Below are 25,573 nucleotides of genomic sequence, written 5' to 3'. Positions count from 1 at the left end.
TATCTCGCTTTTATGAAGAGGCCACCAAAACGCAGAGTTAAAGAGCGAAAAGTCGAGCCGCAGTTTCATTCAGGATAAAGAACTTCTTTCTTTTCCTTTTCACGCGAGCACTCAATAATATTCTTCCCTCCGTTCGCTGCGCTATCGCGAACTTCGATGCTGTCTCGTCAGGTAATTCGCGTGCTGTGCTGCACAACGCAATCGTTTACAGTACAATACAACATGCGTATGTACAATCGCTGGGATTAATCGGGCCTCGGGAGCACGATTCGATGAGTCGGGCCATTGCTTTGCGTCTTCGAATCCTCATGCGCGTTACAATCTCGTCCGAAGAAAGACAAAGAGAAGCACTGATCGTTGAATCGACGTTTACTTTTCTACGTGTATATAACTAAGTGATTGGAGTATGCGATACCGATCAAAGATGCATACGCATACAAGAAGAAGGTAGGGAACTGCCCTTCGCAGATATACATAAGAAGAGAAAATAGGGAAACGTACGCCTATTAGAGTTCTAGATCTAGATAATAGAGAGGTGACACTGAAATCGATAGGTGTGATTATTGTGCGATATCGTGCAATATATCGATAAGTCGCCATCTTATTTCTTCATATCTGACAGCAGAATCTGAGTAGAAGATGTCAAAGCAGGTTAGAGCAGATGACGTGTGAAGCATATTCTGGACGTTTACGGCCATATATTGAAATTATAGCGGAGCTTGTCTCTATTTTTAATGTGCTTGCAAGAAACAGACCGTCTATATGTGTATATTTATAAACATTAAATCTTATTTATTTTACCATTTTAGTAGGAAACAATATAGCGCTGAATTATGTAATTTAATTAGCCAATCGTGATTTAGTCAGACCATTTCCTTCAATATCGCCTCTCTATTATCTAGAACTCTAACACCTAATGCGTCGACGGTGCGCAAGCATAAAAAAAAACCCTGAACTATTTTCGCAACCATAATAAATATTAATCTCGTAATGATAATCTACAGACTCGATAGTATCTAATATCATTCACCAGCGTCAATTAATTATTATTATATCATATTTGATTAGCCTGCATATGCTCATTGGTCCTGCGTAGTCCTATTATGGTATTGCACGTGAAATCATATTAGCGTTAATTGGCAATTATCATGTTTTAGTATTCCGGGATATAAATATTAGGAAGTCTTTATTGGCGAATAGTGATAAATTAATTGAAGCTACTCGGCGGAAAAATTGTCCTTTAATAAGATCCATTTGTCGTTTAATTTGTAGAAATAAGTAAATAGAGAATTTCTATATTGTTAATAAAAGAATCATCCATAAAAACCGAAATTAACAAGATAAATGCATTAAATGCGGTTTTCTAAACAATTTTCGTTATGTAAATAATTATAAATTCAATAACTTTAACAGAAATAATATAAAAGATGTAAAAAATAGGAGAAAAGGAAACAGATTTTTTATGATTATTTAAACATGAATTTCATATTTTTCCTTTTCTTCTTTTACATTTTTTTCTGCATTCCAGCTGCGTATTCATATACCTACACAAAAAATAATTAAGTTTCTCCTCAATTTTCCTTATTAAAACATCTCGCATATTTGGGTAAATCCTTTTATGTTCTCAATAATAAAACTTTCGTTACGAATTGCTTGCTCAAAATATACACGTTTGTATCAAACAAGAGCGACACCGATAAAGAGAGAAAAAACCGTCGCTCACACACCGTCGCGCAGGGACCTTGCATTAATGAGGGTCATGGAAGAGATGCGGGTGTACCGCGAGTTGATCCTCATCCGGTGACGAAAAATATCACGATCGAGCTTTACGAGACAAAGAGTTAGCGATCGGTTGCTGATCATTTTCTCGCGTCTGATTTTCGGCAATTCTTCTCTTGTGTCGCCGAGAAAGAACACGCAGCCTTAGCGACTTACGAGAACATTTTCATCTCCCTCCCTCATGGAAGCTCGCATCGGTTTGCGATTCGCTTCCTGGCTAGTCGAAAACACGATCAACCGTTTTTGCGTCGTTATCACGCGCCACGACGTGACGATGATGACGCATTGCGCATTATGAGTGTATGTACATACGTACGCTTCTCTTGGTCGATGATGATTCGAGGATGTCTTCGGTGCTCGGAAGAATGCGACAAGTGCGCGTATTAATGCAGCCACAGGTAGGTAGATAAGTAGCAACGTGAGAGGCTGAAATGGAACGGCACGCAAAAACCTCGACGGATTCTCTCCATCCATGGCCGAAAGAAATTCAAGTGGTACCGACCTGCTTTCGCCTCGCGATTATTATATTTCTTGCAAAAATTGCAAATAAAAACAAATAAAATTTCAGCAAATTTGCTTTCGCGCGATTTGTCTAATATTATGCAATCGCGTAAAGGTATAAAAGTTAGCTAAAGCATAATGTAATTTCATGTCATTCAAAACATCATAGCAAACTACACAGTAAAAAATCGTATGTACTTAGCGGTCCATATGTTAAAATTTTTTTGTGTTACCAAGATTTGATTATTATTTCAATGTAAAATTAACATACGACAGCTATGTTATTATTTTCTTAACATTTTCATGAGTAATTGTGTACATGGAGGAGGTTACCTTGAATGACCTTGATTTTTAAGTATGTTGTCAAGGTCACCCTCCTGAGTAACCTTCAGAAGATTTCAGCCCGCGCTCGTTGTTTATTGAAAAGTTATTAACAAAAAATTTGAAAAATATAGCAGTTATTTTTTAGTATTTGAAAGCATAAATGACTAATATATGTCGAAATAGTACATGCATAAACAAAGAAAAGTTATTTAAAGCAGCAAATCGTTCTTTTTGGCTCCACCATTCACGAGTCCACGCGTTTTCGGGTTTATAACTTTCCACGCGTAGAAAGCCCACGCATGTACTTTGAAGGCACACTAAGTGTCTAGTTTAACAATAGTAGAGCCCTCCGCGGTGGGGCGGAACATACTGCCTCCACGCATACACTTTCCACGCGAAACGAGGTGCCACATGGGTTTACAACTTTCCACGCGTGGAAAGCCCACGCATGTACTTTGAAGGCACTCTATGTGTCTAGTTTAACAATAGTGGAGCAGGGGGGGCGGAACCTACTGCCGCCACGCATACATTTTCCACGCGAAACGGGGTGCCACATGGGTTTATAACTTTCCACGCGTGGAAATGGTCATATATTAGTCATTTATGCCTTTTAATACTCAAAATAACTGCTATGCTTCTCAATTTTTTTTTGTTAATAACTTTTTAATAAACAACGAACGCGGGTTGAAACCTTCTGAAGGTCACTCAGGTGGGTGACCTTGACAACATACTAAAAAATCAAGGTCATCCAAGGTGACCTTTTCCATCTACACAATTACCTTTTCATTTGTTACACTTATGTCAACTTAACATTTTATATATGTCATTTAAAAATTAAATATTATTTTAAGTTTTTTTAACACAATTACTTTAAAAAATCAACACGTCTTAAAGTTATTTTAACACATACACAAAAGTTAAAGTAAATTTTCAAATAATTGTAAACTTTGACATACAAAATAATTAAATTTACTAAAATTAAATGTTTCTATTACACATAATTCAAGTAAAATCTGTAAAATAATTAATATCATGTGTTAATATAACTTGAAAAATAAAGTCAAAAGAACAAATATAAATGTAAAGTATAGTGTCAATTAATTAACATTTCTAATTTGTCAAAAACACACGATGAATGAGTCATTTTAATTTAAAATTTAGAGTGGACTTTCTGGGACATGTAAAAAATGTTAAAATTACGTTTTATTTTTTACTGTGTAATGTCAAGTTTATATATACAGGGTATTGAAAAAAGGTGGTACCAAATTTTAGAAGTATGTAGTACCCATGAAAACAAACCGAAAAGTGTTAGTAAGTACTATTCCAAAAACCATTTATTTCCGAATATTAAGCATTTTCTACAGCGGACGTTCGATGTGCTCTCCGATCAACACAGAATTCGGCACTCGGCACACTTTCTCATTAAAGAATGACACGTTTAAAAATTCCAGGTTAATTTCGTATTTGTTAACAACCCATATAGGATTTTACAATCGGCTCAATACTGCGCCAGTACTGGTTGTCGTAGATCGGATACTTTATAAGGCCGGTTTTCACACGCAATGATTGGTGGCGCCAGGCCGCGCCAGTCGACTAATGCCAGTAAAAATGCAAGTGTAAACACTTGATGCAAACTGGCGCTAGTAATGTGGCGTTTACTGGCGGTTATTGGCCAAAGCATATAACCTCAAAATTTGAGGTTATATGGTTGTTGTCATTTACTGTGTGTTTAATAAATGTTAAATATTTTCCATATTATACGCCAATCACAGTGTAAACACTTGTGAGTTTGCCAGTTGGTTCTGGCGCCAATGAATGCCAGTCAGTTGGCGCCACCAATCATTGCGTGTGAAAACCGGCCTTTATACTGGCGCAGTACTGGCAACACTACTGGCGCGGTACTGACGCAGCGTCGGATGATAACTTGGGATCAATATTGGCAGACAGTACTAGCCCAGCCGTTGTCCAGTCATTTTCCAGTAATGACCCAGTTCTGTTTAACAGAATGTTGGGCGACGTACGGTTGCCAATTATCGGCCAAGCGTTGGTTTCTTTGTAACGTCTGGCGACCCTATATGGAAAGAGTTTTCAATTTCGTGTATCAGTTCATCTAATGTGTCAGCTGATGTACATGCTCTACAAATATCCTCATAAATAAAAGTCAAACAAATTTAAATCCGGTGAGCGAGGTGGTTATACAACAATCGCCACGTCCTATCCACTTTTCTTGAAAACAATTGCTTAAATGTTGTCTAACAATCATGAGGAAATGCGCAGGGGAACCATCGTGTATGAACTACATTTGTCTACGTTAGAAGAGGAATATTTTCCAAAAGTTCGACAATTTTCATTATTCGTCAACCTTGGAAGCTCGTGAAGGAGTATACGAGTATATGAGCGGTCGCAGGCAAATACGTTATACAATGCATACTCGTGAAACGTACAGAGGGTACAGAGTATACATCGAATGCTTTATAACTCGGAAATAAATGGTTTTTGGAGTAATGCTTATTAAGACTTTTCGATTTGTTTTCATGTATACTACACATTTCTAAAATTTGGTACCACTTTTTTTCAACACCCTAAATAAATATCTTACTTTAAAAATACTAAACTTGTATTAATAATAATCACGCAAAATATAACATTAATGAATATAAAATCATCAAAAAAAGATTAGATCACTGTTGCACTGAATTGAAAAATAATCTCCAAACTTTTTCAAATTCAGAAAAGCCAATCACTGATAATTGTCCATTTATAATAATAATAAATACGATACTGAAGACCAATTATCGGAAACAATAATCCGATTTGACGGATCAGATCATGGAAGCCAGTTGCGTGCGTTCCTTCGACAAGTATAGTAAGTTAAAAGTAGTAGAAGAAGAGCAAACATCTCCGTATATAAATATGTACAAAAACAGATATACAAGAATCGCGTACATTCGTGTATAGAGATGTACAACAAACGCGCACACACACACATATATATATATATATATATATATATATATATATACACATATAGAATATAGTATAGTAGATATCGAAGGTACGAGCATAGACAGCGAATAATTATGCATGAAAAAAGAATGTGGAGAGCTGCAGAATGCAGACCATTTTTCACGGTCGCGGCACACGCGCGAACGCACGCAATATCATAAAGACACGCGAGTAAACACCGATGGAACACTAGATCAATATGCGAAGCGGAATTGAAAAGGTACTCATACTCGCGTCGTCACTTCCACAACAGCGATACAAAACTTAAGAAGCAAAATCTAACTCACTTGTCGAGTGACATTTTTTCCATAAAAAAATTTTGATAAACGCTCTACGCTTTTTCTCACAGATCGTTAAACAGTTCTTCCCAGAATTCTTTTGTGTATTATTGGGAAAAAAACAAATTTAACCGACATTTTTACGGAAAATTATCTTTATCTTATATATACATAAACAGCAATTATAAAATAAAGCGAAAGTAATGTAATCCAAGTATTCTTCTTTATACAAATAACTGAATTTTTTCGAGATTGCTGTTTCTAGCATATTTGGCACAATCCGGCGTTTTAGAGTTTTACCGGAGATTTACCGGATATTTATCCGAGCAAGTTCTCTAATAAATTAAACTTCCTTGGTAATTTAATAGATTTTCTCTCGGGAAAATTTTAATTTTAAGCTTTCTAATTTTAAACAATAAAACGTTTTGAGAATCTGAAGTTGTCTTTTCATTAAAATAAAATTTGTTTCGCAAATGTCGACATAAAAGATATTTGGTAATTGTATAGATGGGGGGGACCACCTTGGATGACCTTGATATTTTAGTATGTTGTCAAGGTCACCCTCTTGAGTGACCTTCAGAAAGTTTCAGCCCGCGCTCGTTATTCGTTAAAAAGTTATTAACAAAAAAAGTTTGGAAAATATATTGCTATTTTGAATATTGGAAGGCATAAATGACTAATATTGTCTTTTTTTTTTTAAGTAAAGAATATCTCGTTTCGCATAAAAGTTGCTGCTTTATCAAAACACAACATTTAAAGCAGCAAATTGTTGATAAATTGAGGTCTTTTTGTTAAAGCAGAGAATACTTTATTTCGCGAGAAAGTCGCTGCTTTACTAAAACCTAAAAGTATTTAACTGTTCAAAGCGCGTCACTAACCTACATAGGTTAGATGACGCGCTTTAAAAGTATTTAACTGTTGTGCTTTTTGCTTTCTCATAGAGGAAGCTTTGTTTTCGTAAATTCGTATATGAACCTTTGATTGCGTATAAAGTTGGCTCTAATCAACCAAATTTAAAAGAATTATATATAAAATAGGGGTAGAAGAAACCAAAAAAAAGATTGTTTTTTGAGTTTTTAATGTCAATATGTTCAGAGTGTTTTAAAACGTCCAAATATTGCATTAAAAAAAATGTCGGTATGTGTGTATGTATGTATGTATGTATGTCTGTGCCAAATTTACAGAAATTTCTATAACTCCAGAACTGATCAACCAAATCTTAACGAATTATATATGAAATATATAGGGGTAGAAAAAAGACTGAAAAATATAATAAAATTAATAAAAATTGTTAATAATAAAGGGGTTACCGATTTCTGTTAAAAAAAGGTTTACCAAAATTTTTTAATTTTATTATATTCTTCAGTCTTTTTTTTTCTATATTTCTATTTCATATATAATTCTTTAAGGCCGGTATTCATAGTCGGGTCTTATATCCAAGATCGTCTTAAGTATAGTTTTAAGGCGTCATCAGCCAATCAGAGGGTCGTATTAGCATCTTAAGACATCACTTCCGCTATGAGAAAGCAAAGTGCTTAAGTTGCACAATTTTTATCATGTTTAGATAAAATAATAATTAATCCTTAGAACAGTTAATTTTTTCTTTTAAATTGATCTCTTTTGATGCCAGTCTTTTTCTTTTATTTTCCTACATTATCCTACATTAACTGTTCAAAACAAGCAGTGACCTTGTTTTGAATAGCACGCGTTCCAAGCATGTATATATATATATATATATATATATATATATATATATATATATATATATATATAAACAAGCTTGTAAAGCACGCCACGTACCCATTACATGGGGCACCTCGTTTCGCGTGGAAAGCGTATGCGTGAACTATTTCGACATATGTCATTTATGCCTTCCAATATTCAAAATAGCTCTATATTTTCCAAACTTTTTTTGTTAATAACTTTTTAAGGACGTTCTCTCGTCCTTATACTAGAGAAAATCGATTTTCTTAGGATTTTCTTGAAACTGTGAATATACGTTAATTTAGGTGTGCTTTATGCGTGGTATAAATTTCAGTACCTCTTTCGGTATAAAAAATCAAGATACTGAGCCTCAAAGTTTCAACTTTTACTAATAAAAAGGTTTTCCAGGCCAAACGGTAATAAGACATACGAGGTTGGCTAAGAGGACCAAAGTTGCTCCTCTCGTCGAGTTCTATAAGGAAAAAATGCCCCAAAACTAAAAAATATTAAATTAAAAATTTTTTTTTTGTAACTTTGAGGCTCAGTATCTTTATTTTTTATACCGGAAAAGGTACTGAAATTTGTACCACGCATAAAGCACATCTAAATTAACGTATATTCACAGTTTCAAGAAAATCCTACAAAAATCGATTTTCTCTAGTATAAGGATGAGAGAACGTCCTTAACGAATAACGAGCGCGGGCTGAAACCTTCTGAAGGTCACTCAGGTCTCCCCCATCTATACAATTACCAGATATTTTTATTATCCTTTCTTATCCTCGTATTTTTTTTTACAAAGAAATTTTTAATAAAAAACCGGTAAATTTCTATATTAGGGTCTTCACCTCCTATTTGCCTCAAAATTTACATGGAGCTTCCATTCGGTCTAGAATTAGCAGTTATGGTATTTTAAAGCGCCGAAAACAATTTGTCATCTTTGCCACTCAGTAGCAGTCGAACGTAATTGGCTCTTACTTTTAGAATCAACCAATCAACGCAGAGTGTTAATAAGACGAACTCAACAGTTGTGCAACAGTTGCGTCTGCTGAACGCGCCCATTATTAAATTAAACGTAATTTTTTACAGCACCTATCTGTTTTTAGGTTAGATTAGTTGGTTGGGTGTTGTGTGGATAGAAAAGTATATGCGTGGTTGCAGTGGGTTTTTCCGGTTCCGCCCCTTTGTGGGGGGCTCCGTCTTAAAAAAAAAAAACTAACCTAACCCAACCTACTTGTTGTGTGAGTGAGTCAGGGCAAAAACATAATACAAAGGTACAGGCAATAGGAACAGAGAATAGGAACAGAATGCATTGATACACGGTTTCCGATAGGTTGAAAATCTACATTCTGTTGCTATTGCCTGTACCTACCTTTGTATCGTGTCCCGGCCTTCACACATGCAACAATTGGGTTAACTTAGGTTAGTTTTTTTTAGAAATAGTGCCCCCCGCAAGGGGGCGGAACCCACTGCAACCACGCATATACTTTTCCATCCACACAATACCCAACAACTAACCTATACTGTAAGAAGGGTGTAAACAAAGCATCGATTGAATGATATTGGCATTGTACACGTGCTTTCGTATTGTAGAAAATGAAAATTTTAATGCTTCATAACTTTTAAACGGATCGTGACCACCACTTTTCCGGCGTTCTAAAATACGATAACTGCTAATTCTAGACCAAATGGAAACTCCATGTAAATTTTAAGGCCAATCGGAGGTAAAAACCCTAATATATTTACCAAAAAATCTAAAACTGAAGAGAAATGCGACAGTTTTGGAGCACCTTGGATAATAATTAAAAAATATATCAAAAACGAACAAAAGTGTACACATAGGATGGTTCAGTTTCTGTATGTTCATATTTTATATCTTTCGAATATGCTCGGCAAAATTTAGTATTAGCATTAGAATGTTACACGCTTACATAGATTATTAAAATAAATAAATATTTCTAACAAATACTCTTTTGTATCTTTATTTTTACGCTGAAATTGATATAAATAAAAGAGACAATATATACTATGTATATTTTCAGTTTAGCAAACTAGATGGATCCATAAAGTTACTGGCGATATATTTTTCACAGTCCTAGTCTGAACCACCCTTGTAATTACGAAATCTATACTCGACAGAGGGGACGAGAATTCCCCTTTTACGCACGTTCGCGAAGCGCCCCGCCGTCTCTCAGAGCGCGTCGATGCGTCGTCTGACAAATTCCTCCTCGCGCGAGCAAGCAAATACTCGGTCGCGGGGTCGTTCCGTTCTCCCCCGATCGATCTTTCTTTTTCTTTCCTTTCTTATCATTTTTTTACTTCATCTCTCGCGATTCTAAAATCGCAGACATTGGAGAGAGAGATTCCGTTGTTCCCCTTCCCTTCCCCCTGAAGAGCAAACCTTCTCCTCTCGTTCATCACGGTGCGCGTAACATGATCATCTTTATCCGCTTCTTTACACGCTCGGATTGCAACATGCCACCGAAAAACCGTCGTCTCCGTGTGATGCCAGAGCTGGATAAAATACTACTTTGAAAACATCGCACGTTTCTGCCCCCGTCCTGCCGACGTAACCTGCAATACGTCGTTCCCATTTCCCTGTACAACCCCCTCGAAGCTTTTCTGTCCTCTCCTTGCGACTTGGAGATCCCGTAAAAGGTTGTCTCACCGGTGTGAATCTTGTGCAAAATGGAATCGGCGCACCCGCTAAGAGCACGCTTAACCAATCAAGTGGCGTTCGTCAATATGTCAATTATACTATCAAAGAAACTGCGGCAGAAATAAGGATAAGATACGCAAAACTTGGTCTTTTGATAGTCTCACGGTTGGATAAATTAGAAGAAGAAATCTCGGGAAGTAAAAATATTAATTCGAAAATATTTATGTGTCTAGTCAGTCCTCCTGACTCAAGCTCGATCGATCGAAGCTATCCAAACGGTCGAGTCTGTTGGAAGCAGTTTTTGGCAAGTATCTGCTACACATTTTGTCGGCAGAAAGACTACAGTTTTGATGCCGGTTCTGATATATCACATGATGCCAACAGAACGCCAACAAAAGATAACAGAATCTGCTAAAATAATCAGACAGCAGATTAGCGACAAAAATCGAGCAGATCCTGCCGGAACCGTTAAGGCTCAATGCGATTTCTGATGCTAATAATCTGCTCACATTGCAGTCAGTAGGCTCTGTCTGCGCGATTTCTACTGCCAGTCTGCTGTCTGATTATGTTAGCAGACTGCTGACAGAACATAAGCTGAATGCGGACCGAGTTGATGTCAATCTGCTAACATGTCTAATCAAATCTGCTACCAATCTGTCGACAGACTGCTATCATTTTGCTTACGGGGTACGTACTCAATTGTTTCGTACTTGGTACTACTACCTCTTCACGGCTACTTCACGGTCTATTAGTTGGTTCTCGACAGCGCAAATCACGTGGATCGAAAGGAATCGATCAGACTCGAGGTATTCGCCACTTGACCGGTTAACGATCGAAATAGTACTTTGCCCACCTCTCTCTGGCGCGACTCCTTTTTCTCTTTGCTGCCATTTTCTTTTTTCTTTTTCCCTCTTTTTTTAAGCAATTCGAGGTGGAACTCCAAGCGAGCAGTGGCGCCCGTTTTGCCGTATAGTAGCGCGCAACGATTCATCGATGAAAATCGTTCCTAGTTTACGAGATAAAGACAGGAGGGATTCGGGGATTCGAGAGTCGAGAAGATTATGAGGAACTAAACGAGGAGGTTGCGAAAGGGCCGCTACATGGGATTCGGTTCACGGAAGGGTAGAGGGACGGTGCACCGACACGGGATCTCGAGGACGATCGAGAAAGGATCGAGGGATCGATGCACAAATAAAAGAGGGAATAAATGCTGAAAGAGACACTCACCTCCTCGCATAACGCCAGCATACGCCTCGTGCTTTCCAGAGACTGAAACAAAGCCGATCATGCCGGTTACTACATCACGTGTGACGCGAGGAATTGCGGATGTACTGATTAAAATTTTAATTTCTTCGAAGAAACTGTAACTTGGCTATTTCGTCTTCATTACATTCGCTATGTTACATTATTTTCTAAGAAAAAGCGGAAGTATGATTTTTTCCGGATTCCAACGCCGCGCCGATAATTTTTGTACTTCGCGGATATAATTTATTTGAGAAGATCGATTTCATCATGCTATTAATATACCAATTCTCAAAAATTATCAAAGTCTAAGGATTCTTTTAATTAACAAAGATGACATTAATAATAACATCAATAAAACATGCGCTAACGGTTTCTTGAATAAATTGCTTATTTTCTTTTGATTATCCTAAACTAACAATACATAAACAAGTTACGGTAAGCTTGTATTCAAGAGGCTAAATAACGTCTCAGATTTGCAGAAAATTGTGAAAGGGTTGCCGGATGTTTCTATTCGACAAGTTTCCGACAGCGCTGATATGCAGGAGAGAACTTTGTGCTGATTGTTGCCTTTCTATTGTTGTGGATAAACACGAGAGTTCATCCTCGCGCGCGACTAAACTCCAAGTTTCGACGAAATTGTGTCGGTTTCAGCCCCCGCGTCGTAAATCCTCGTGACTGTTACATCGCGACATGTATATACGCACAGATATATACATATATTCTATATATATCTTAACTCACTTCATCCGTAACCTGGCCGGCCTTGAGTTGTAACTCCTGCAGTTCAGTGCGAGGCGGGCCACCCTCAGGGGCCGCACCCGCCGCTGACGTCGGTGCAGGCATCGCCGGCTGGTGGTCTGACGCTTGATGGGGCTAGATGCTGAGATGACAGTCCTCTTCTTTTCGGTGAATCTTCCCGCCTGCCGGCGACGGTGCGACGCCTGCTTTCTGGTTACCGAGACCGGGACGGCGAGTTTACCGCAGCCTGCAACACACAACCAGCAAACGCGAGATCAGACTCGTCAGTTCCGCGGGCGGAGAAAGCGACGCGGTTGCTCAAAGTTTGAATTCCTACATGGATACGCGGTGCGCGGTATCGAACATGACGTTCGCCAAGACCTGGCGAAACGGAAACGCCGTCCTCGTGGAGTCACGTCCACCCAGAGAGAGACCACCCTCTCTCCTCTGGGACGACGAGGAGCAGGGTGGAAAGGACAATGTCACGTTGAACAACCACCGTCTACAAGGAACCTGCCTCTTCGGCGACCGCGCGACGGCGAAACCGATGCGCAGGCGGTAACGAGCAAGCGAACGAGCAAACCTGAGATGTCTCGTTTCTCGTGCTCGACCGAGACCACGAAGACTACCCCTCGCGAGATAGCCGGAGGGTAGCACTCGACGACGACGATGCCGGGGAGAGACTTTGCGGAATTCCGCGGGCGGAATGACAGCCGCGCCGCGGTGTGCCGGTGTCGCGGCGAATGTATGTGTAAGTTTACGTGTGTGTACGCGTATATGTGCGGTCAGCGCGTGTGCGCACACTACACACGACGACCGACGACGTAGAAAATCAATACTCCCGACCGACCCACCCACCGACGATGGCGTCAGAACGCGCAGACGCGGCGCAACGTCTCCGTCGTCATCATCGGCGTTCGTTCGGTTTCGTCTACTCTCTTCGGCTGACTCCCTACGACCGTGCTCGACACCGACGTGGCCGGCGCCAGGACAAATGATCAGCTGGTCGGTTGGACTAATTGTAAGTGCGGGCAGGTCAAGAAACAGAGACGCGTTTCCCGCCGCAAATCGTCGTTAGAGCGGGATAAAAGAGCATTTGTAATGAGAAACTTTTTAGATGGAAGATTCGAGCAAAGAACAGAAAGTGTTTCTGCTGCTCTTTTTGACGAAATAAAAAATGCTTAATATTAAAATATTTAAAATATCAAATATTTGAACCTTTTAAATTTGAATCCTTGTAGGATATATGTCTCCTTTTTCTTTTTTTCAGTCTTTTCAATCTTGACATTCACTGAGGCAAATATTAATTTTAATTCTTGTTTGCATGATTTAAAATAATTTTGATTTAAACACTCAAAAAATAGCCTTATAATTTTTTTAAAAAATTATCTGGGAAACAATTGATCAAATATGAAAATGTAAAAAAATTTATACTGCGAGATCACCAAGACCTTTCTTACGTATTCAAGGTTTTAAAAATAATTGCAAACGGAAACAGTTGATATATCCAAGTATTAGAATAAATAATTAAGTCGAATACGGGCACGCATGGTCGAACTGGCCCATAACTATTCCAGCGAGAGGTGTAAGTTCGTAGCGACTATATAGCCTCGTAGACCTCAGAGAATTCCCGGGGGACCTGAATTTGTGACGTTGAAAATCGGAGGATTCGTATCGTCCGAAGCGAACATGAACGAACTGTGTCTTAAGAAAACGCTTGCAAAATATTTGCGATCAGAAGCCACCCGCTAATTCGTGATCTTGAATCTATCTATACGACAGTCCATAATTCTGGACATTGTCTTGACGTGTGTCAGCGTTTATCACCTTCCTTCTTCATTAAGAAAAAGAAAGATAGTATAAACTGGTGGCAAAAGAAAGTGAACGAAGATACACGCCAAGTCAATACCCACAATTATAAATCTTGGATTAGTAAGCACAGGTCTAGGATAACTGCGTCGCGATGCAAACAATCTCGAAATTTTGCGAGCGTGGCGAGACGTATTATTCACGAAATATGTAAATGTATCGTTAAAAGGACGGGGCAAAAAATGAAAATATAATGGCGATGCAATAGCTGATGTGATAGTATACCAAGCTCCGGTAACTTAACCGGTCAACTTCGACTTTATTAATTTTTATATTTTTTTATCGTTTGTTGGTCGTTTGTTGGTGATTGTTGGCCTAATTACAACGTTTGTTGGTTCTTAATTTTTTTTTAAATTTAAAAAGAAAAATTAGCATTAAGTTAGCCGGAAAAATTTTATTTTTAATTTCAAAAAAGCCTAATCAATGCGTAATCGTTTGCTGATGATTGTTGGTCTAATTTTAGCGTTTGTTGGTTTATTATTAGTCTTAAAAACGAAAAAAAAAAGAAAAATTATCTCACATATTAAAGTAATCGAAGATTGGTTTATTTGCCTACGACTTATATTAAGCTTTATTTCTATCAATTTAAGGCTAACATCTATAAAACTGCCATATGAATACGGGCCTTAACATCGGCAGAAAATCGCGAAATTGAAGAAATATAAGTTTATAAGTTCTACTTTAAACATAAAATTGTGCTTAAAATGGATTAATTATGAATTTATCATTTTCTTCCCATGAACTCTTCATTCAAGACGCCTAATTGTCAAAGTACGTATAAAATAAATGTCAAACTTACCATATGTGCTAAAAAAAATGATAGAATGAAGTATATCATACCTAAATGTGATCACTTAAAAACATGATACAGTGTTTCATGATATGCGCATTATGTGTTTGCGTTTAAAGAACTGAAATTTAAATAAGTTGTATTTTTATAAATAAAGATTATTTATGTGATCATTAAGAATATATATTATTTTATAAGAATATAAGCTTCAACCTGATTAAATTTACATAAAATTGAAGATAATTCTCGTATTCATACGTGAATATACGTTTCCTAGTAGAATTCTCTTGAAAAAAAACCTACTTCTCCAATGTATGCTTCCGTTTCTCACTTGTGGAAAGTGTTTTACTGTAAAAATTATAGATTTGTTTGAAGTAACAAAACGTCATTTTTTTTAAGAACCTTATTATTTCATACAATTTTTATAAAGATCCTAATGTTCATGTCTTTTACAATAAATAAGTACTATATGTATCTCAGGTCTATATGGAACTTCTTAGCAAGAACTATTCTTACAAATTATCTGCACAAGTTTCTTAAAATATAATTTACATACTAGGAACTCGAACTGGAGCTTTACGTTACATTGAAGTGCTACGCATTAGCAAACAGTATGTTTATATATAGTGAAACCGAATCTATAAGCAATATAATACATATACAGAGTAAGAGTTAGAGAATAGAATTAAATTCGCAGTTTACAAATAGCTTCGATTTACGTTGTACAAAATTAATGTTATAATGCATATAAACTACGTATATTCATATATCTATATATATGTATAGATTATAAATAATACTTTTCTAGCGCCTAACTTCTCTTTATCATCTTTCATTTTTCAATAACTTCCTGAAAGCTAGCGTCAGAGTTATAAAATATAAGAACGTATATGGGCAAGAAAATAAAATGAATAATGCGATAATGATTTTAATCCTTTTCTCGTTATAGCACAAATGTGTTGTTAAACGTTCTGTATCTTACAGCCATGGGTGCCACGAGGGATCCATTCTGCAGAGATTGTCATGGCTATTGGCAGCGGCTACTAGTGTGCTGACCTTACTGTCAATGCCGTCGAAATTCGCGAGAGAATTTAGTCTACCGACAATCGCGTTGATCGCGTGGTTCACCATCTTTATCAAAAGTTCACCCTTTAGATCGGTCGGCTCTTGTGATGTGCCCTCGGCGTCTTCTTGCCGTTTATGGTCCGCGATCACTTCATCCCGCAAAATTGTGCGAAGTATAGCATGCAGCTGGAACGTGGGCTGAACCAAACAGCGCGCTGTGGCGATCGCGCTAGCGGTCAATGGTCCGCAAACTCCTGCAAAAGAATTAACATCGTGAAACCTGATAGAATTTGGCAACGGTCTGCACAGTAATGAATATCGGATTTACTACAAGTATTTCTATATAACATTTGAATTTATCCGCGTATCAATATTCAGAACTTCCGCTCGATAAAGAGCTCTATCTTCAGAAAATATAGCTATAACTGCTGAACCAACCTAAAAAAAGTTACACTTTTATTAAGAGTGTTGCTACATGTCGTCGGTATGACAGGAGAATCATAACCTGATTCCTGTCAACTTTAACGATTGAGGGAAGAAAGAACGATTGAAGATGGCGGACGTGTTATCGTTGACGGGCTGAAATAGTTGTAATATAAAGATATTCTGCGAGATAGAGGAGGCTGAAGTACGATAGAGGAGGGTGGTAGAACGTGCTGGAGATTAGTTAAGGAAAAGTTTATCTCTATTTGAGCCCCCCTTCGGTGGGGGGTCCAATTTCGCGATATGCCGAAAGACAGTTCAGGTTATGGCAAGATTAGAGGGGAGAATGATTTTGGCGGGAAGGAGAAAAGGAATAAGAACGTGCTCAAGAAAGATAAAGAAAAAATAATAATCGACGGGTCAGTAGTGGCAAGTGTCAAGGAATTGAAAGAAATGGACAAAGAATTGGGCCGAAAGGACGGAGGAGATAAGATGTTAGTGGTAGATGTATCACACAGCAATGTAGAGATGGAGCTGTCAGAGGAAGATACAAGTAAAGTGATGACAACAAATAAGAAAGATTCTTTGAATAAGGATAAAACGTACGATATCGGTAAGGTAACTGAGCGGCAGCACAAATTGTATGTACAAGACCAAGGTAATTTGGTAGTAGGTAGTAAGGATATATATAAGAATGACCAAGGTGCTTCAAACAAGGGCTGTGATAAATTCATGTCGGATTTCGAAGGTCATAAAATAGTCCATTGCAAGTTGTGTGTCGACAAGGTGTGTGTAATAATAAAGAAATGAATAAGTTAAAAATATTAGATGCTCTACATAAGATAAAAAGTTTTCCAGACATTTTTGACATGGATCAATTTAACCTTGCTAGGCTTAAGTTTAAGAATATAATAGATGCTAACTTGTGTTTGGAGAATATTGATAAAGAACTGAAAGGATTCATGCAGGGCTATATTGATAATAGATCGATTTCGTGCAAAGGAGTAATAGTAAACTGGCCGTTCGATATTCCCAAGCTGTGGGACGAACTAGTCAACAAGGAAGAGGTTATTCAAATGGAAAAAATAACTCGGAAAAAGTTTGATAAGGATGGTAAATCATTTGTCATCGAAGAGATGAACAACATTGTTATTACAATGAAAGGCAATAAATTACCGGATAGGTTAGGCATATATGATAATATGGGTTTTATCAAGGTTAGACCCTTTGTTGATGCGGTCAAACAGTGTTATAAATGCTATAGATACGGACATACAAAGATTGTTTGTAAAAGCGAGGAGAGATGTGCAATATGCGGAGATAAGTTTCATGGCGCTTGTAATAAAGAGGCTTGTTGCAGAAACTGTAGTGGTGAACATAAATCCACGTACAAGGGCTGTCCGGTTTTTCAGGACAACAGAGACATCAAGGTGATTATGGCATACCAGAATGTGTCGTTTCATGAAGCTAAAAGAATCCAGGCTGGCAAGGAAAATAAACCAGAAAACGAGTACGATAAGTTCATTAAACCAGCAACATGGCCGGCACTTCCCAAGTCTTTCGTTCACGCGGTTAAAGGGGATCCTCCAGTACAAAGGGCATCGATCAAGAGCGCTGTGCAGGATCCCTGCTTATCACAGGTCAGAGCCAGGGAGCCTCTGGTAGAGGTCAATAGAGCCAGGTACGATAAGTCGAAGTATTTTAAAACTAGCAGTAAGGAGCTGATAGCTTCTAAGAAGAGTGAGACAGATGGATATAGTACAAAGAAGTATTATAGCAAATTTAATACAAGAGAGAGTGATATCTCAAAAGAGAAAAGGGGATTAGCTCTTAGCTGCTAGGATAGTGAAAGCGAAGAGGAAACACAGCGGAGGAAAAGAAGAAGAAGTACGATGAAATGGCAAGAATCCAACGAAGGATTGCTGGAAATTATCGTAAAACTTATGGAATCTTCACAGGAGTTCAGAAAACTACTGTTGAATATCACTCACCAAGCAATGTCGCAACGAAACAACGATGAAGAAGCAGGAGAAGCAAGAAAACAGTGGCTATCAGGGGGAAGATCTACCTATAATGGCTGGAATTTAGGTACAGACGAAAATGTATACAATATAGAATATCCAGGTTTTAGAAGTAAATGGAAGGAAGGTAACATGCAGGTTATAGGTAAAGTAATGGAGCCAAGACCAATATACGGTTAAGGTTCTACTATGGAATGCCCGAGATTTGAGGAATAAAAAGTATGAGTTGGATGCACATATAGGTACTTATGATATAGTTGTAATAACGGAGACTAAAATTAAAGATTTACAAAGGTTATCATTTACTGGTTATAAAGTTATCGGTATAGAGAGTACAGGTTATAGTGGAGGTATAGCGATTATTATAAAAAATGAAATAGAATATAATGTAATAAAGGATCTTAATGTGAGAACGGATTCTTTTGATATATGTGGCGTCAAAATAAATAATACCGCGATCAAGTTCAATGTTATAGCTATATACCGTCGACCGGGAGCCAGAGAGGATTCAAAAGTTTGGGAAGACATCTTAAAATACAACAATGAAGAATGTGGCTCTATTATAGTGGGTGACTTCAATGCTCACAACGTTGTATGGAATTGTAATGATACTGACTTTAATGGAGAAAATCTATACGAGAAGATGTTCAACTCGGGATACTTATGCGTCAATGTCGATACCATGTCCAGACTGAACTACCAGAATCAGACAGCCTCAAATTTGGATCTTGTTTTTGCTGATACTCCAATAATAGATTTTATTAGTTACCAACAATTGCCGGATGTGTGGAATTCAGATCACTTTCCCATTCTTATAGAGGTGGACACGGATGTCTTCGTGTACAAGAAAACCACGAATCGACTACCAACAAAAACAACTGATTGGGACAAATTTCAGGATATTATGGAAAAAGAAATGGAGAAGATCGAGGTTACATGCTCAGGTAAAGAGCTGCAAGAAAAATATGAAATTTTTATGGCCAGCATGAAGAAGGCGATCAACGTCGCTTCTGGAAGAGGAGAGGGATATAAGAGACCTACGCAGCCCGCAAAGAAATCTATTAGGAAAGAAAAACAACCGGTGAGATGGTGGGATGAAGATTGTTCGAAAGCCATTAAAGATAGGAAAAAAAAGTTGAAGATCTATCTTAACCATACAGATTCGAGACACGCTTGGTTCGAGTATAAAAGAGTCGAAGCAGAGGCAAGGAAAACATTAAGGAAGAAAAAGAAGGAAAACTTTCACCACTTTTGTAATAGTATCACTAGGTTTACCAGTCTTACGTATGTGTGGAACGTTATGCGAACCTTCAAGAAAGCAAAGAGTAAGATAAACTGGAACAAATGGCAGGTGATAGATCGGAATCAAGTCATCAGGGAAGAGATCGACAAATTGTCGGCGCCAGGGGTCTCTATGGAAGTAGAAGATGAGGATGAGCATCCATCACAGGAAGAGAATTGTATGGACTCACCATTCATAATGGAGGAATTGCATAGAGCAATAAATATGATTAGGAAGGATTCTGCACCAGGTGCTGATTGCATCGATTACAAGATGATAAAACAGCTTCCCCGAAGAGCTTTGGATTTCCTATTAAGTCTGTTCAATGAGATCTGGAGCGGTAATGGATTTCCTAAAGAGTGGCGGGAGTATCAAGTCCTTTTCATTGATAAAGCTAATAAGGAGAAAGTCAGGCCTATATCCTTGTCTTCGTGCGTTGGAAAAGTGATGGAGCGCTTAGTTAACGAGCGGCTAGTTTGGTGGGCAGAGAGGGAGGGTAAAATACATCCACTACAGAACGGATTTCGGCGTGGAAAATCTTGTATCGAGAACCTGACTAAGTTGACGGTGGATATTAAGGCGGCAATACACGGTGGTACTTACGGATTAGCGACTTTTCTGGATGTCTCGTCTGCGTATGACAATGTACAATTTCACATTCTCAACAGGAAACTGAAGAAGATAAAGTGTCCTAAAAGAATCAGATCATATATTAAGGTATGGTTAAAGGATAGGGAGGTGGAGTACATCGTTAGTAGCAGAGAAAAGATTAAGAGAATATCTAGGAAGGGGCTGCCTCAAGGTGCAGTTTTGAGTCCGATTCTGTACGCGTTAAACACGAACGACATTACGGTGGATGTTAGTGAGGACGTGATCGTACTTCAGTTCGCGGACGACATAGTTGTATACACAACAGGGCTTAATAGAGAAGAAAACAGGAAACGTGTAGAGGAAGCAGTAAATATTGTGGCCAACAATTTGGGATTAATTGGTCTAGATTTGGAGCCGCGAAAGACTTCATTGGTAGAATTCTCAAAGAGTGGATTCATTGATAGGAATGTGGCGATTCGGGTCAAGGGGTACGTGTACCTAACAACGGAGAAGCTAAGTTCCTGGGATTACGTGTGGACAATCAAATGACGTATAAGAACCAGGTACAAGACGTTAGGGCAAAGATCGAAAAGGCTAATTCCATTCTACGTTATTTGAATAATGTCACTAGAGGTTCGGATGGAGGTACGGCTCTCATGCTTTATAAGAGCTTGGTCCGATCGGTTTCGGACTACGGTTGTTTTGTGTACGCCCCGGTAACGATACAACAGATTCTTAAGTTGGAAAGGGGTCAATTTCTAGGATTGAGAACAGCGATGGGGTATAGAAATAGTACTCCCACGAACGTGATGTTGGCGGAGGCCAAGGTCGATCTACTTAGCGAGCGAGCCCTGATGTTGGCAAGGAACTTCTGCTGCAAGATCTTAAAATATGGCAACGAGGAGATTCGACGAAGTATCGACAACTTATGCAATAAGGAACAGTTTATTAGACTTAGACACCCTAACCTAAGAAAGAGTGTTATATCAGTGGCATGGGAGAAAGTTAGACCGCTCAGGAGGTACATTGGACAACCTAAGGAAATATATGACCTGTGGGAATATGAGTACAAGGCCTTGACGGACAGTATTATAGTAGACATAGAAGTAGGTAAGGACGTGTCCCCGGTTAAAAAAACCAAAGCTATGAACAATTTGGAGGACCTTAAATACGGTCAGAAGGATTTAGACTTCATCGAAGAATTTAATCGTAAGTACGTGATGAACAACCCTTTGGTGATTTATACGGATGGATCACGGTCAGAGATGTCCAATGCTACGGGTTCGGGAATAGTGTTCGAGGAGCGGAGTGAGGCGTTCTATGTGAGTCTCCCTAGTCATAGCTCTTCATTTACGGCAGAAGCTTTCGCGGTCAAGGCGGCCCTAGAAAAAGTGGAGTATGAGAAGGCACAAGGAAAAAATATTGGCAACAGCATTTTAATTTTATCAGACTGTCAAAGCGTGTTAAAGGCTATTAAAAATAATAGGCTTGATGTGTATAAAAATCGGTACATATTAGATATTAGAAGACGTCATTTTAAACTTAAAAGGGAGTATGAATTAACAATTGTATTTGGATGGATACCGGCACACTGTGGATATGTACCCTGCTGAAAATGACCGATTAAATCCGATTGGTTCCGTATTAAATTTGGTGAAATTGAATCGGAATGAATGCATTTTCAATCCGGTTAATCGGATGCCCGATCGGAAGTGAATCAGTTCTAATAACAAATCAATCGGAATCGTTTTTAATTCGGCATTTCTGGATTGATCTGAATCCGTCGTTATCAGTTTCAATCGTATTAATGCACATCCATTTTAATCGGATGAATAAAGTGAGCACATGAATCGTGTTGAATCCGCATCAATCGTAAAATTTTAATACAACACCAAAATCGGATTTAATGCAATATTTCCGAATTCATCTGAATCCGACTGAATCGGTTTCAATCGTATTAATGCCAATCCATTTTAATCAGGTGAATAAAGTGACCACATGAATCGTATTGAATCCGCATCAATTGTGAAATTTTAATACAACACCGGAATCGGATTTAATGTGATATTTCCGGATTCATCTGAATTCTACTCAATCGGTTTTAATCGTATCTGCGCTTAATTTATTTAAATTGGGGAAAGTAGCTATGTGAATCAGATTAAATCTGCTTTAATCATTAAAATTGTATATAACACATAATTTTTACGTAATAGAGTTCTTACTACAAGATTTTCTTTTGATAAAATCATGAGTTCTATATTTGCAAAACTGTAAAATGTTTTTATTTAACCCTTCGAGAACACACAGGGTTAATTTGACCCTTTTTTCTTTTTTTTTTTGCCAGAAAACATTTTAGCCAAAAATATTAGACAAAAAAATACAATTTTTTTTGTAAAAAACTTTTCTTTTTCTTCAAAAGAACACATTGAGTCAATCTGACCCTACACACACACTTTGATCGTCCACCATTTTAAATAGACGAGTGCGATCAGCTTGAAAAAATTCCCGGATGTACTTGGAACATTGTTAAATCAATTGATATAAATAAAAAGTGCCGTTGGAATTATTTACATATTTTAAAAAATTTAAACAGAAAACAAATTTTTTTAAATACTTTTGAATTTTTTAAAATATGTAAATAATTCCAATCACACTTTTTATTTATATTAATTGATTTAACAATGTTACAAGTACATCTGGGAATTTTTTCAAGCTAATCGCACTCGTCAATTTAAAATGGTGGACGATCAAAGTATGTATGTAGGGTCAGATTGACCCAGAGTGTTCTCCGTGAATGAAAAAACAGGTGTTTTCTCAAAGGATTAAATAAATACTGCACATTGTAATAAATTTGTAGTACAAAGAATGGAATTATAATAAAGTAGTAAATAATCCTGTTTATATATCCGAAATTCACGGATTCTATCAGTTTGAATCGGTCAGTCAATCCGTTTAAATCATTATAATTTTGTGATTTCAGGGTTCACGAAATCATAATAACAATTTAAACGATTGACTAAGACTGATTCAAACCGATAGAAAACGAGTGCAATTACATCCTTGAGTACAAATCCGTTTCAATCGTTTCCAATCGGTTTAATCGTTATATAACTAATCATAGAGTTACTGACCAGTTCACTCAAAAAGAGTGAATATTCGCTCCAATAGAGTAAATTTATTTACTCTAAGGTAAAATCAGAGTTTCACTCTGATTTTTAAAGTGAAGTCGTTAGAGTGAAGTTGTCACTCCAAACTTCACTGAACTTGAAGTGAAATCGCCTTCCCTCTTCCCGCTTCCCGCGTGTTTAGTTGTTCCCGTGTAGAAATTTGTTAGAGATGGCCTTACATAACATAAGGCCCCGATTATTTACGAATATATTTACGAACACAAAATTTCATAATGATCCAGCACTGGTTTTTGACATTCACCCGACATTAAAAAATTCTATTATATTATATATCCAATTCAATTTATTACTCTTTTTAAACTGAATTTGTTTTTTTAAGATGATTTTTGAAAAATTATATATTTGCGCTGGGGTTGTAATATATGTAGACTATATACGCTTACATCAAATTAAGAAGTAGTCTACCACATAAGGCAGTTGGCTCACGATGCAGAGGTCCCGAGTTCGAATCCCACCAAGGTAAGTGTTTTTCAAATACGAGAAAATATTTATAATCATAGACTGCATCTTAAGAAACAAATTTAGTTAAAAAATAGTAATAAAATTTTAAAATAAATAATTTTTTTTATCATAACGAATTAAACCGATAAGAACCGATTGAAATTACATCTTTGGGTACCAATCCGTTCCAATCGTTTTCAATCAGTGTAATTGTTATAAAATCATAACAATTCAAATCGATAGAATCCGATTAAAATTACATCCTTGAATACCAATCCGTTTCAATCGTTTTCAGTCGGTGTAATCGTTATAAATCCGTGATTTCCGGATCAAGAATCCAGATTCATGCGGATTCAAAATTTTTAATCGGATTCAATCGGTCATTTTTAGCGGGGTAGGCAACGAGGCGGCTGACCTGTTGGCAAGAATTGGTGCGCAGGGTGAGGCAGACGAGAGCATAGAGGTTCCTATATTGGATTATCGCAGTTTATTCAAGCAGGAGTCGTGGCAGCGAACCCAGGAGGTTATAGTCAGAGAAAGTGGATACAAGGGCAAAGTTTACTTCAACTATTTTTACGACAAAAATAAGAAAAAACCTTGGTTCCAGAAAATCAAAGCTGACAGGTATTTTTACTCGTTCGTAAATAGAATTCGAGCCAATCATTACAATTTAGGAGAGTCATTGGCAAGAAAAGGTTATATCGATTCGTCGGAATGTGAATGTGGGCACGAGAAGGAGGATATCAATCACGTGATCTGGCAGTGCAGTATATACGACCGACAGAGGGAGAAGATGGACGAGGAGTTGGTGAAGCGCGGCATTGCGGGAACTGAGGCTATTGAGGTTATAATACAGCGAGAAGACTGGTTCAAGCTTGGAGTGATTTACAATTTTATAAAAAAGATTAACAGAATTATTTAGTTTTTCAATATATGCGTCACATAGTCCAAAGGCAGGACTGAAGGCGTCTACGCTCCTGACCCGATAGGAGCAACCAAAAAAAAAAACACTTTTATTAACTTGATCACAGTAAAAACAAAGTAACACTAAATATGCATTATAAAGAAATATATAACTTTACCTTTTATTTGAACCTTGAAGATTTTGTAAAACAGGTGCAACCTGTAACATAAATTATAAAGGAATATATGTAAAAAAATATTCCTTTATAATACGCAGACAAGAACAGGTGACGAAGAAAAACCACCGAGATTTGTCTTCTGCGCAAATACCTGCTCGCGCTTCTTTCTTCTTAATTGCAACAATTGGTTTCTACGTTCATCTTTCCGAAGATTCTTCTCAAAATGCTTAGATGACTTTCCGATAACATTCTGTTTATCTATGCAAGAAAAAATAAAATATAAATCCTCTTATAGCGTTTTTCACTGGCAGAGCTGGTACGCACTCAGTGCACATTAAAGCTGTTGTACACTGATTTAATCTCTAATATTCAAAGTAAAATGCAAATATTTCGACTGATAAAATACGCAGTACATTTTTTATCAAATAATGCAATCATGATTTAACCTGTTTATACTAAGCATACACATTACGTTGATTTGTGTACGACGGCTTTAATGTGCAGTGCACTAAATGCGCACCAGCTCTGCCAGTGAAAAACGCTATTAGAAATCAAAGAACGTTCTGCTCAAAACATTAGCATATAGAATT

The 25,573-nt window shown here is 37.5% G+C and overlaps 1 protein-coding gene across 10 annotated transcripts in view; it reads right to left on the bottom strand.

Moving 5' to 3' along the window:
- Snap25 (Synaptosomal-associated protein 25kDa) overlaps positions 1 to 25,573 on the bottom strand; it is an 80,921-nt gene that overhangs the window by 40,234 nt on the left and 15,114 nt on the right. For 7 of the 10 annotated variants that reach the window (XM_077422577.1, XM_077422576.1, XM_077422572.1 and 4 more), the window contains exons 2-3: positions 12,235 to 12,478; positions 11,476 to 11,517 (exon numbers count right to left, since the gene is read on the bottom strand). In XM_077422577.1, coding sequence (XP_077278703.1) covers positions 11,476 to 11,517; positions 12,235 to 12,336 — 144 coding nt within the window. In that variant the 5' untranslated portion in view covers positions 12,337 to 12,478. Of the gene's footprint in view, positions 1 to 11,475; positions 11,518 to 12,234; positions 12,479 to 12,568; positions 12,723 to 12,748; positions 12,947 to 25,573 lie in introns of those variants that run through there. The other 3 variants (XM_077422571.1, XM_077422570.1, XM_077422569.1) reach the window with 3 other exon arrangements.

This window comes from Temnothorax americanus, unplaced genomic scaffold (assembly GCF_048541705.1).
Source record: "Temnothorax americanus isolate GAGA-0224 unplaced genomic scaffold, ASM4854170v1 Scaffold71, whole genome shotgun sequence".
In the NCBI taxonomy this organism is placed as follows: domain Eukaryota; kingdom Metazoa; phylum Arthropoda; class Insecta; order Hymenoptera; family Formicidae; genus Temnothorax; species Temnothorax americanus.
The sequence above is the reverse complement of the archived record's forward strand: the minus strand, read 5'-3'. Positions and strand labels throughout refer to the sequence as shown.